This window comes from Podarcis bocagei (assembly GCF_964188305.1).
Source record: "Podarcis bocagei genome assembly, chromosome: 10".
In the NCBI taxonomy this organism is placed as follows: domain Eukaryota; kingdom Metazoa; phylum Chordata; class Lepidosauria; order Squamata; family Lacertidae; genus Podarcis; species Podarcis bocagei.
The window spans coordinates 63,798,344-63,810,764 of NC_138135.1; the positions used below are offsets into that span (position 1 = coordinate 63,798,344).

The window sequence follows — 12,421 nt, forward strand, 5'->3', positions numbered from 1 at the left end:
ATTAACCCTTTGCTTAACCTTTGTTTCCACGCTGAGTGCAGCAGACAGAAGCAACGACCCTTCTTACCTTAGGTAGGTCAAAAGTAAGTCTTAAATCGAACCAGGGACCTGCACGGATCCTTTGCCGTTCCCGCTGCAGTTGGTCGAAGTTGCGGGGGAGTGGGGCAGAAACTGCACTCTGCACATGTTCAGAGGCACTCCTTCCTTTTGCTGACCGTCGGGCATTAAGGGTTCCTTGCTTGAGCTTCAAGCCGTCAACAAGAATCTGCTCAGTGGTAACCCCAAGAGACGCATGAAATGTTTTGCATTTCATTTTTTGGGAGGGGAGCTGCAGGGCCGTCTTAAGCATATCCGGCGCCGTGGTGCAAAGATCCCTCCGGCGCCCCACGCCCCTTTCCCAGAGTTGTCGACCTTTTTTCAAGGGAGCTGACACCACACTTACACATTATCTCTGCTTGGGAGGGGGGTGGACAGGAAACATAAACAAACTTTTTAAGTTGCTTGTTTATTAACAATGGATTTATATATATGACACCACCACACTGTTTTGGGCAGATTTAAGACAAACTATCTTATTATGTAACACCTTGTTTTTAACAATGTTGCTTTCTTTCTAATTTCAGAATGCCTGCGTTATTCATGTAAAATAGTTTGATACAGTACATTGCATGGTATACTTTTTCCTCAAATTAAGAGATTTTGCTTACTATTGGTCAGATAACGTTGTTAACATCAGTAGAATTCACAACAACAAAAATGCTTGCCCCTAGCACATTTCACAGCTTCAGCTGCCACAGACTGTCACTGAAAACAATGCATTGGTCAGTCTGAACCATGTCAAGTCAACTATGGAAGTAGCATATCCACAAGACAAACTGTGCTAGTACAGTGGTACCTTGGGTTACATACGCTTCAGGTTCCATACGCTTCAGGTTACAGACTCCGCTAACCCAGAAATAGTGCTTCAGGTTAAGAACTTTGCTTCAGGATGAGAACAGAAATCGTGCTCCTGCGGCGCGGCGGCAGCGGGACGCCCCATTAGCTAAAGTGGTGCTTCAGGTTAAGAACAGTTTCAGGTTAAGAACAGACCTCCGGAACGAATTAAGTACTTAACCTGAGGTACCACTGTATTTTCTTTTCAAGTCTTAATTCCATAATGGTTACAATATGAGGGAGCCACTACTCCCAGCCTGTGAAAAGTAGTGGAACTTGGCTATCAGGCATTTTGAAAATGTGTTAGTTTACAGTACATTCTTGCAGCCCAATGCCAGGTTCTAGGCATTGCAGTGGGTTGGACTAGATGACCTTTCCAACTTTACAATTTAAGATTTAATAAAAGAATTCTTTCTCAATTCAGCACCAGGGCTAGGGGTGCCCAAACTTTTTTTCAAAGAGGGCCAGATTTGATGAAGTGAACACTCTAACCCAGAGGTTTTCAACCTTTCGGAGTCCATGGCTCCCTTGGCCAACAACATTATTTTTGCAGCTCCCCTGTGTGGAAACACACTCAGAGCCTCAGGAGACCAGTTATATCATCCCTTGCCTGCAGAGGCGGCATACCGTCACCCCTTTTTGAACACCCTCCCCAGTGCTGGATTTATGCATAAGCTAAACAAGCTAGAGCTTAGGGCCCCACTCTCTTGGGGGACCCCAAAAAAATTTAAAGGAGAAAAACACTGGATGTACATTTCCAAAATATAAGATAAAAAACATTTTGTTATGTGCAAATGGCTTTAGATTAGGTCCATAAATTACCTTATAGCATATATTCAACACAAAAAACAGCGACAATTTGTTGTTGACATATAATGCGCCCCATTCCCTTCAGTAGCTTAGGGCCTCATCAAACCTAAATCCGGCCCTGACTCTCCCTTGTGGAGTGTTCCCACAGCCTCTTCTCCCCTCTTCTTGAGAGTCCTCCGGGCAGCAGCCCCTGGTCTCTGAGCTGCCCCAAAGAGGGGCATGGGAAGAGGATGCCCCCAGCCTTAGCAGCCCAACGGAGACCGAAGAAAGGTGAGCATGACGCCAGCGCCTTCCTCTCCTTGGGAGGCAGCAGTGAGCATTGCTGGGCCTGCATGGTATGCCCTTCAGCACTGGGCACTCAGCTCCCAGGCAGGCCTTTCACACAGCGAGCACAAGAAAGGCCAGCACGGCGCCTGCCTGCCCAACTTCCCACTTTTCTGTCCATTGCCAACAGCAAGGTCTGGCAGACTGGATAGCTGGGCTCCCTCGCCCGTTTGCTTGCTTCCTCCGAGGCCACCTCTGCTCCTGGCATGCAGAGGGTCGCAAGGCCAGCTGGCTAGCCCCAGCTGGGTCGTCTCCTTCCAGCCATCCCGCTGCAAAGACGCATCGGCCTCTGCTCCGACGTAAATCAGCTACCCAGGCTTCAAAGCTAGGGCACACTATATCAGCCAATCAAACTGCACACACAGAATAGGCGTGAGGCTTGCGGAAGCGTACTACAACTACGGATTTATTAATCATAAATCAGGACAAAGAAACATGTCATCTATCTCTTTGTCTTCTCGGGGAGACAGAGAAAAGCAAAAGCTATACACACAATGAAAGTTCCCAGCAAGCTGTGCTGGTATGTAAACAGATATGTGACATGCAACAGTTCCATGTCTGCAACTAAAGGTGGAATGGAATTTTCCAACATCCAGCACTCCCTGGCCATTCCCAGAGGCACCATTTGCTGGGGAGCTTATAGCCAGGGCTGCTGCAACAAACAGCCACATAAGCCTTTGGGAGGCAGAGATGTGAGAGGGCACCAGAGGAGGGAGGGAAGGGAAGAAAGAGGACAAGGCCGGAGTTGCTCGCATCACCCCTAACCATCATTCAAGGCACCCCAGGGTGTCACGGCACACTGGTTGAAAACCACTGCTCTGACCATTGGACCAAATGCATGTTAGTACATATTCACTTAGGAGCCATATCTGCTATGTGAAGACGCCTCTGAAATTCTCCTGGCTCTTAAGTGTGCTTAGAAGTCATCTAGAAACTGCGCTAAATGAAACACTGCAGGACGTCATCGTGGATTTGGTCACTTCCGTGTTGGGAACACTTGTGTTCATGTTTTCGTGCCTAAAACGTGTACGAATGTTCTGTGTTTGGTTTGTTTCAGTTAAAGGCATGGCTTCTGGAACAGCATTGGTTTATGATGATGAAATGACCAGCCATAAGCTCCTTTGGGATGAGTAAGTTCTATGCCCTTTAAAAATGTGGTTTTGGGGGGGGGGGGCTATTGAGTTGTTTTTATTTTTATTATGTATTTTGTGTTTTTATATCTTGATTTTATTCCTTGAACCGCCCTGAGACCCCTGGGTATAGGGCGGTATATAAATTTAATACTACTACTGCTACTACTACTAAGAATAAGTTAAATCTTAGTTTTTTTAAAAGCAACAACAAACAACTACAAATGTGGCTTGAGAACAACATGTGTGATCCTGTTTTCTGCTAAGCAACCCCCAACTGCAGATCAACAAGTGTACGCTCTTTCACACAAACACTTGTACGTGTGTACTGACAGCTTGTACCTGTGTTCAGTGCAACATGTGAACAAAGTTAATCTGAAGTTCTCCTTTTTGTTGTTGTTCTAGCCTATGGATTTTAAAACATTTTTAAAAAGTTAATCATCATTCTTCAGGACTTTGGATTCAGGGGTTAAAGTTGTGGTTTAAAGGGAAAAAATATCCACTTTTAATTTCTCCTGACAAAAGAAAATTGTTTTCTCTCAATAGTAATATGGATGCTTCCTTGGTGATTTTACAGCAAAAATAGAACATTTGCTTGTTTTTCAGCCCAGTCTGTGACATTGAAGTCCCCGAGCGACTTTCTTCCTGCTATGAGCGCCTTAAATGCTATAACCTGGTTGAAAGATGTGTCTCTGTACCTGTCAGAGAAGGAACTGAGGAAGAGGTCATGTTGGTTCACAGGTCCGACGTCTGTCATGATGCGTTTCCATCGCTATGTTCGAGAAATAGAAAAGGCATTCACCCCTTGATATTTTCCTCAAACGTCCCTCACACAATTTGTTCTTATAATGAAATAGCCTAACCCTAAGACCTGTATGTAAAATGGGAAATGAAATCCCGGCCTTTTGCAAAAAGTAGATGAGGCCTAGGTTGAAAGACAGGAAATGGTTGATACTGTTCAGGTTTATAGGAAAGATATTGGAAGTAGCTGAAGCTCGAGAGTCAATGTGGTGTAGTGGTTAAGAGTGGTAGACTTGTAATCTGGTGAACCGGGTTCGCTTCCCCGCTCCTCCACATGCAGCTGCTGGGTGACCTTGGGCTAGTCCCACATCTCTGAAGTCTCTCAGCCCCACTCACCTCACAGAGTGTTTGTTGTGGGGGAGGAAGGGAAAGGAGAATGTTAGCCACTTTGAGACTCCCTAGGGTAGTGATAAAGCGGGATATCAAATCCAAACTCTTCTTCTTCCAAATATAAGTTGGTCTAAATCCGAACTTGAAATTCTTTAATTGGAGATGTAATACTCCTTTCTCTCTTAACCATGGTTAAGAGGGCAAGCTGTGAGCATACTTGCTTCTTGTCTTCCTTTCCGCTCATGGCTCCCCCCCCCCCCTTTTGGACCTAATCATGGTAAAGCATTGTGTCTCTGCTGACTAACTATACTTGGTCAAAAATTGGAGTTTGAAAACTCATTTCTAACCATGGTGGCAAAGGCTACTTAAAGTGAACCAGGAATAGCCCTAGCATTGGTGTAGGCATAACAGCACACCATGGTTAGCTCAAAAAAGGGAAAGGAGGGGTGAGGAGAAAGTGGGGTGAGTATTTATTTATGTAAAGGGACCCCTGACCATTAGGTCCAGTCGTGACCGACCCTGGGGTTGTGGCGCTCATCTCGCTTTATTGGCCGAGGGAGCCGGCGTACAGCTTCTGGGTCATGTGGCCAGCATGACTAAGCCGCTTCTGGCGAACCAGAGCAGCACACAGAAACGCCGTTTACCTTCCCGCCGGAGCGGTACCTATTTATCTACTTGCACTTTGACGTGCTTTTGAACTGCTAGGTTGGCAGGAGCAGGGACCGAGCAACGGGAGCTCACCCCATTGCAGGGATTTGAACCGCCAACCTTCTGATCAGCAAGTCCTAGGCTCTGTGGTTTAACCCACAGCGCCACCTGCGTCCCATATTTATGTATATATGTATTAAATTTATATATCCTGCACTTCCGGCCAAGCAATTCCAAGCCTGAATACAAGTTTGTGGCCTGTTCCAATCTCTTAGGCCTTATTTGCCTAAAAGAAAAGGTAGAATTGTGTCCTTCTAGGTTAGGCATGGAAAACCTGTGGCCCTCCAGCTGTTGCTGCACTCCAGTTCCCATTAGTGCCAGCCAGCTTGGTCAGTGGTTATGGCTGATGGGAGTTGTAGTCCAACAACGCCTGGAAGGCTGCAAGTTCGCTGCCTTAAAGATCTGAGGCATTTTTTCTTCCCCAGCTCGGATTATTTGGAAACTGTGAAGAGAACTCCGAAAATGACAGAAGAGGAGCTCCGAAAAACCTCGGCTGGTTACGATGCTGTTTTCTTTCACCCGGTATGTGCTGACACAATAATGATCACTTTCTATATAGAACAGGGTTTCCCAAACTTGGGTCTTCATATATATATAATTTTATTAGTTTTTTAAACATATCATTTTCAACAGTAATTAAACATACTTTTACATCTTATTCAAATTTTTGACTTCCATCAATCCTGTCTGAAAATTTTCCAGTCTAATCTCTCAGTATGCATTTCTTATCTTCCCTATTACATTTTAAACTCATAACCAATATCTCTATCTTTTTCTACTTTGTAACACTTTGTATATTTCTCCTTACAAAACTTCTTGCAGTCCTACTAGTGTAATTTTTGATTACAGTTGCTCTTCAAATAATTCATATACTTCTTCCAATCTTCTGTAAATCTGTGGTCCCACAGGTTTCAAATCCTTCCTGTCATTTTGTCCAATTCTGCATAGTCCATTAATTTCGTCTGCCATTTTTCTTTCATTGGAATTTCTTCTTGTTTCCATTTCTGGGCTAACAATACTCTTGCCGCAGTTGTTGCATATAAAAACAATTTAACATCTTGCCTATTAATGGGAGTTGTAGTCCAAAAACAGCTGGAGACCCAAGTTTGGGAAACTCTGATATAGAACATTTCACATGGGTAAATCTCCGTGTGCGTCACTCTGCTGGGCCTCATGTCAAGAGAGAGAAGGGAGGGAACATACTAGGCTTACTTTGACGAGCTGAAATATGCTCCAAAATGCTCCTTCTCAGAGCTTGTGGTGAAAGACTTGAATTGCAACATCTGCTGTTCTTCAGACCACGTATCGCTGTGCCCAATTGGCTGTGGGAGGAACTCTGGACATGGTGGATGCTGTGATGTCAGGGAAAACACAGAATGGGATGGCTCTGATAAGGTAACAATGTGATAATTCTTCTTATTGGAAACCCCGTGTGTTTTCCAGTCCCATTTGCCAGTGGGACCAGTAACCTAGAGCAGGGATGGGGAACTTTTCCCCATTGTGGGCTGTGCTTCCTCAGAAGCTTATCTGTTGATACGGCATGTTGGTGGTGAGCCAAGGCAGGAAGAAGTGGTAGGTGAGTCCACAGTCAAAAAGGAGCAGGGCACCCTCTTTTTCTCCTCCTTCCACCCACTTTCTTCCCAGGTTTTCTTCTTCCTCATCATCAGCATGAAATTAGGCCTAGAGGGCTGGTCCCTTGGTAGAGGTCTTCAAGCAAGGGCTGGACAGTCATCCACTGAGGATGTTCTAGTTCTAGATTAATAATAATAGTAATAATAGTAGTAGTAGTAGTAGTAATAATAATAATAATAATAATAATAATAATAATAATAATAATTATTATTTTTTATTTATACCCCATCCATCTGGCTGGGTTTCCCCAGCCACTCTGGGCGGTTTCTAATCAAATATTAAAAATACAATACAGCATTAAACATTAAAAACTTCCCTAAACAGGACTGACTTCAGGTGTCTTCTAAAAGTCAGATAGTTGTTTATTTCCTTGACTTCTGATGGGAGGGTGTTCCACAAGGTGAGCACCACTACCGAGAAGGCCCTCTGTCTGATTCCCTGTAACCTCACTTCTCTTAGGGAGGGAACCACCAGAAGGCCCTCGGAGCTGGACCTCAGTGTCTGGGCTGAACGATAGGGGTGGAGACGCTCCTTCAGGTATACTGGGCCAAGGCCTTTTAGGGCTTTAGAGGTCAGCACCAACATTTTGAATTGTGCTTGGAAATATACTGAGAGCCAATGTAGGTCTTTCAGGACTGGTGTTATGTGGTCTCAGTGGTCACTCCCAGTCGCCAGTCTAGCTGCTGCATTCTGGATTAGTTGCAGTTTCTGGGTCACCTTCAAAGGTAGCCCCACGTAGAGCGCATTGCAGTAGTCCAAGCGGGAGATAACCAGAGCATGCACCACTCTGGCGAGACAGTCTGCGGACAGATAGGGTCTCAGCCTGCGTACCAGATGGAGCTGGTAGACAGCTGCCCTGGACACAGAATTAACCTGTGCCTCCATGGACAGCTGTGAGTCCAAAATGACTCCCAGGCTGCGCACCTGGTCCTTCAGGGGCACAGTTACCCCATTCAGAACCAGGGAGTCCTCCACACCTGCCCTTTCCCTGTCCCCCCAAAACAGTACTTCTATCTTGTCAGGATTCAAGCTCAATGGCCATCCACTGAGAATGTTCTAGCTCTGGATTTCCTACGTTGACCAGAGGATTAGGTGACTTACGAGCCCCACTTCCAAATCTAGGTTCCTGTGGTTCTATTAATTAATGCTTAATTTACCGCTTTGCTTGCTTGCAGGCCTCCAGGCCACCACAGCCAGAGAAATGCAGCCAATGGGTTTTGTATATTCAACAACGTTGCTATAGCAGCAAAATATGCCCAAAGGAAATATGGTTTGCAGAGGTTAAGTATATATTGGTCCTACATTTCTTAGTTTCTGGCCTAGAGGTTTTCTTGCTTCTCTAGTGAATATTGTCATTGTTGGTTCCTGCAGAGTTCTCATTGTTGACTGGGACGTGCATCACGGACAAGGAATTCAATATATTTTTAATGAAGATCCAAGGTTTGATGTTTACTTGTTTTTACAGATTTGGAGCAACATTGTATATGCCTTTCAAAATGCTTGCAATTAGTCTGGAAGTGGGTATCAAGCATATTTAATAGAACATGTCAGTTCCTGACATATTTTGGCACTTTTTGATCTCCTTAAGATGCATAAATCATTAAAACTGATCATTGTAAAATCTACACACACACACACACACACACACACACAAACACACACTTAGAATGAAGTTCAGTGTAACATAACTGTTTTATCATTATGTGTCTTGCATCTTGTTCTATATTTTTTATTATTCATGCTCATCTTCATTCTTCCAGTTTATCCTGTAATTCTTCTGGGGATAGCTCCATTGAGAGTATAAAAACAACAACAACAGGCCCTTTGCAGGTTTGCCTGTGTTTAGGACAATGGCTTCAAAACCCAATTTATCTGTTAGCTTTCTGGGTGAACTTGGAAATCCAAAGTTGAGAGAGAGTGGTTTGGCTGTTTGCTGTAATAATAATGGTTTGGCTTCCCATGTCATCTGAATCCAGATTTGTGGTTTAGGTATCCTGGACAAACCATGAACTGTATAAAGGTAAAGGGACCCCTGACCATTAGGTCCAATCGTGACCGACTCTGGGATTGTGACGCTCATCTTTATTGTCTGAGGGAGCCGGCGTACAGCTTCTGGGTCATATGGCCAGCATGACTAAGTCGCTTCTGGCAAACCAGAACAGCGCACGGAAAGGCCGTTTACCTTCCTGCTGGAGCGGTACCTATATATCTACTTGCACTTTGACGTGCTTTCGAACTGCTAGGTTGGGAGGAGCAGGGACCGAGCAACAGGAGCTCACCCCATTGCGGGGATTCGAACTGCCAACCTTCTGATCGGCAAGCCCTAGGCTCTGTGGTTTAACCCACAGCGCCACCCACGTCCCTTATGAACTGTATACCACAGGACAAATGCTGGTTACAGCTCATTTCTAGTCAGGAGAGAGAGCTAAGCGATAAGCCCAGGTTTGGATGACATGTCAGGCAGCAGAATGACTAGAATAGGGGCAAAATGCTCACTATCTCCTCTCCTGTAAATCACATATTCCTGCCAAGCCATGCTTGGCTTAGTGGACATGTGGACCAGGCCAATGTGTAATGTTGTCATGTTTCACATTCACTCTTGAGGTACAAATTTGGTGTTTGCACATGCTGAAAAAACCTTCAGGTAAGCATTAATGACATACAGTGGTGCCTCGCAAGACGAAATTAATCTGTTCCGCGAGTCTCTTCATCTTGCGTTTTTTTCGTCTTGCGAAGCACGGCTATTAGCGGCTTAGCGGCTTTAAGAAAAAGGAAACAAACTCGCAAGAACTCGCAAGACGTTTCGTCTTGCGAAGCAAGCCCATAGGGAAATTCGTCTTGCAGAATGACTCAAAAAACGGAAAACTCTTTCGTCTAGTGAGTTTTTCGTCTTGCGAGGCATTCGTCTTGCGGGGCACCACTGTAATTAACTTTGTTTTGTTCTTGCTTCCAGTGTCCTCTATTTTTCCTGGCATCGGTATGAACACCAGCAGTATTGGCCTACACTTAGAGAGTCTGATTATGATTCAGTTGGTCAGGGGAAAGGAAAAGGATTCAATATAAATGTGCCTTGGAATAAGGTAAATCACAAGATAGCTTAAGAATGCAACTGTGATAAGCTCTTGAAGTCATGTACCTGGTACAATTTCTGTACAATGTTTTTCAATTGTTACCTTGATTATTTATGTTTTTAAAAATGTTTTAGACTGCAATAGTAAGATATCAAGAGAAGTGTGAAATGGGTAGAACCCAGTTTGTTAAAAATTAGTTGAAGCTGAAGGTTGTGGAATTGGTGATAAGAGTTTGTAATGATTATATTAATAACAGATTAGAAAAGGGGATTTATAAACTGATATGTAACATAGCAAAGTTCATACAGATAACTGCATCTGCATGATACTGTTTCACAGATAATCTTTCTGTGTTGCGTGTGTTCTGATAACTTTTTAACAAACAAATAAGGAGAAGATTCATTTCCCATATACACATCCCTTGGTTAGCGGTTATCTTTAATTAGCAGAGAAAAGCATTTCCCAGGTATGCTAATTGATTTTGTACTGACATGGCTTCCGTCATAATGGTAACAAACACAGCCAAACCCTGTAACTGAATTTCACATCTGTATTCTATTTACATGTTGTCAGTTGTGACTCAATCCAGCATTAAACAGGCGCATAAGATTCTTCCCACCCAGCGTACAATTTTAGGATTTGATCCTTCTGATAATGGCAGGAGCCACAACTCTGCTTCATTCTTTGAAGTCTTGGATCATTTCCCTGAGATCTTAATGAAATCTTAGACTGCCTTGACAGTTTTAAAAGCGATTTGTTCATTCTGTTTTAATGCATTGCCTTTGCAGATTGGAATGGGCAATGCAGATTATGTCGCCGTATTTCTTCATGTGTTGCTTCCATTGGCTTTTGAGGTAACTCCCCCCCCCCATTCTGAATGTTGTAAATCTCCTTTGCATGAATTAGAAATTGTATCTAAAAGCCATTTCAACATATTCCTTGGTAGTGCCATCTTGAGAAATGATCTTCTGCTATAGGGGAAAAGTGATTGCCATATTTTTCCAGCTATATGATGCCCCCATGTATAAGATGCCCCCTTTTTTGGAGACTCAGATTTGAGAAAATGGGGGGAGATGTATCCATTTATGAGATGCCCCATAATTTTTGACATTATTTTTTAGGGGGAAACCCTAGTCTTATACATGGAAAAATACAGTATTTTATGTTGTTGCTTCTAGAAAAATGGTCCACAGGGGTGAAGGCAGTTATCAGATAGAACTGCATTGACTAGGGAGTGATTAAAGAAATATACAGCTATTATCATCAAGCACATAGGAAAGTAAATAGAAGCCTTTAGATAGTGGTGGGTTTAGAGGAGCTTAGAGCAAGGGTTGCCAACCTGGTACCCATGGGCACCATGATGCCCACAAAGGCTTTCACCAGTGCCCCTGGACAGATGCCCGGGACTCTGAGCATTCATTTTTTAAAAAAAGTTCCCAGCCCTCCTAGAAAAAAAATTATGAGGTAAAATGTGCAGGTATCTTCTAAGCAATTTCTGTGAAATGAGGGTGGTTGTGTGGTGGCCATCTTGTATTTTCACCCTGGTACTGAGGAATGCTCCCTGTTTGATAACAACAGCACCTCTGTGTATGTGGAGATCACACGGTATTGATTTTACACAATCAGGACCGAAATGACATATCTGATTTCCAATTGGTAAGCGTAAGGGAGGGTCGGCCTCTCTCATTTTGGGCTATGCCACACTCCACGTGGCAGCCATTTTGTTTTATGCTGTACCCCACCCCAGCAGCTGGCACCCCACAGCACACTCTCAAAATGCCAAATGTGCCTACTGGCCTGAAAAGGTTGGCGACCCGTCTTAGAGTACAGTGAGCGTTCTGTTAGTGGAGATGCCATTTGTATGTGGTAGAGTAAATGCTTTGCATGCTTAAAGGTCTAGATTCAGTCCCTAGGGTCTCCAGATGCTACAAGTCCAAGCGGAGCAACCTTCTTCAACCTGGTAAAGGTAAAGGGACCCCTGACCATTAGGTCCAGTTGTGGCCGATTCTGGGGTTGTGGCGCACATCTCGCTTTATTGGCCAAGGGAGCCGGCGTACAACTTCCAGGTCTTGTGGCCAGCATGACTAAGGGAAATAGTGATTGCCGTATTTTTCCATGTATAAGACACCCCCTATTTTTGGAGACTCAGATTTAATAATATGAGGGAGTGTATCCGTGTATACATGGATGGCGAACCAGAGCAGCGCACGGAAATGCCATTTACCTTCCCGCCAGAGCGGTACCTATTTATCTACTTGCACTTTGACGTGCTTTCGAACTGCTAGGTTGGCAGGAGCAGGGACCGAGCAACGGGAGCTCACCCCGTTGCGGGGATTCGAACCACCAACCTTCTGATCGGCAAGTCCTAGGCTCTGTGGTTTAACCCACAGCACCACCCACGTCCCTACTCTTCAACCTGGTACCACTCTCCAAATGTTCCTGGGCTACAGCTCTCTTCATCTCTGACCTTTGGCTATGCTGGTTACAGAAAATGGGAGTTTTAGTTCAAAAAGTTTGGAGGGCACCAGGTTGGGGAAGAGCAGGTGAGATGGACGACCGTCTAACTTGGTGTAAGGCAGGTTTATGTGTACCGTTTATAGAGAATGAGAAAGCAGTATTTGCCGTCCATTTAAGTAGACCATCAATACCACATGCCAATGTATCTGTTTGAATTGATGAATT

General features: G+C 44.3%; 1 protein-coding gene across 4 annotated transcripts in view; it reads left to right on the forward strand.

The window, feature by feature from the left end:
* Positions 1–12,421, forward strand: part of HDAC10 (histone deacetylase 10) — a 26,758-nt gene continuing 14,337 nt past the window's right edge. For 2 of the 4 annotated variants that reach the window (XM_081211621.1, XM_081211624.1), the window contains exons 1-9: positions 1–72; positions 3,125–3,197; positions 3,804–3,938; positions 5,462–5,558; positions 6,334–6,431; positions 7,844–7,948; positions 8,040–8,108; positions 9,622–9,748; positions 10,528–10,593. In XM_081211621.1, the coding sequence (XP_081067747.1) occupies positions 3,133–3,197; positions 3,804–3,938; positions 5,462–5,558; positions 6,334–6,431; positions 7,844–7,948; positions 8,040–8,108; positions 9,622–9,748; positions 10,528–10,593 (762 nt within the window). In that variant the 5' untranslated portion in view covers positions 1–72; positions 3,125–3,132. Of the gene's footprint in view, positions 84–2,544; positions 2,588–3,124; positions 3,198–3,803; positions 3,939–5,461; positions 5,559–6,333; positions 6,432–7,843; positions 7,949–8,039; positions 8,109–9,621; positions 9,749–10,527; positions 10,594–12,421 lie in introns of all 4 variants that reach the window. The other 2 variants (XM_081211622.1, XM_081211623.1) reach the window with 2 other exon arrangements.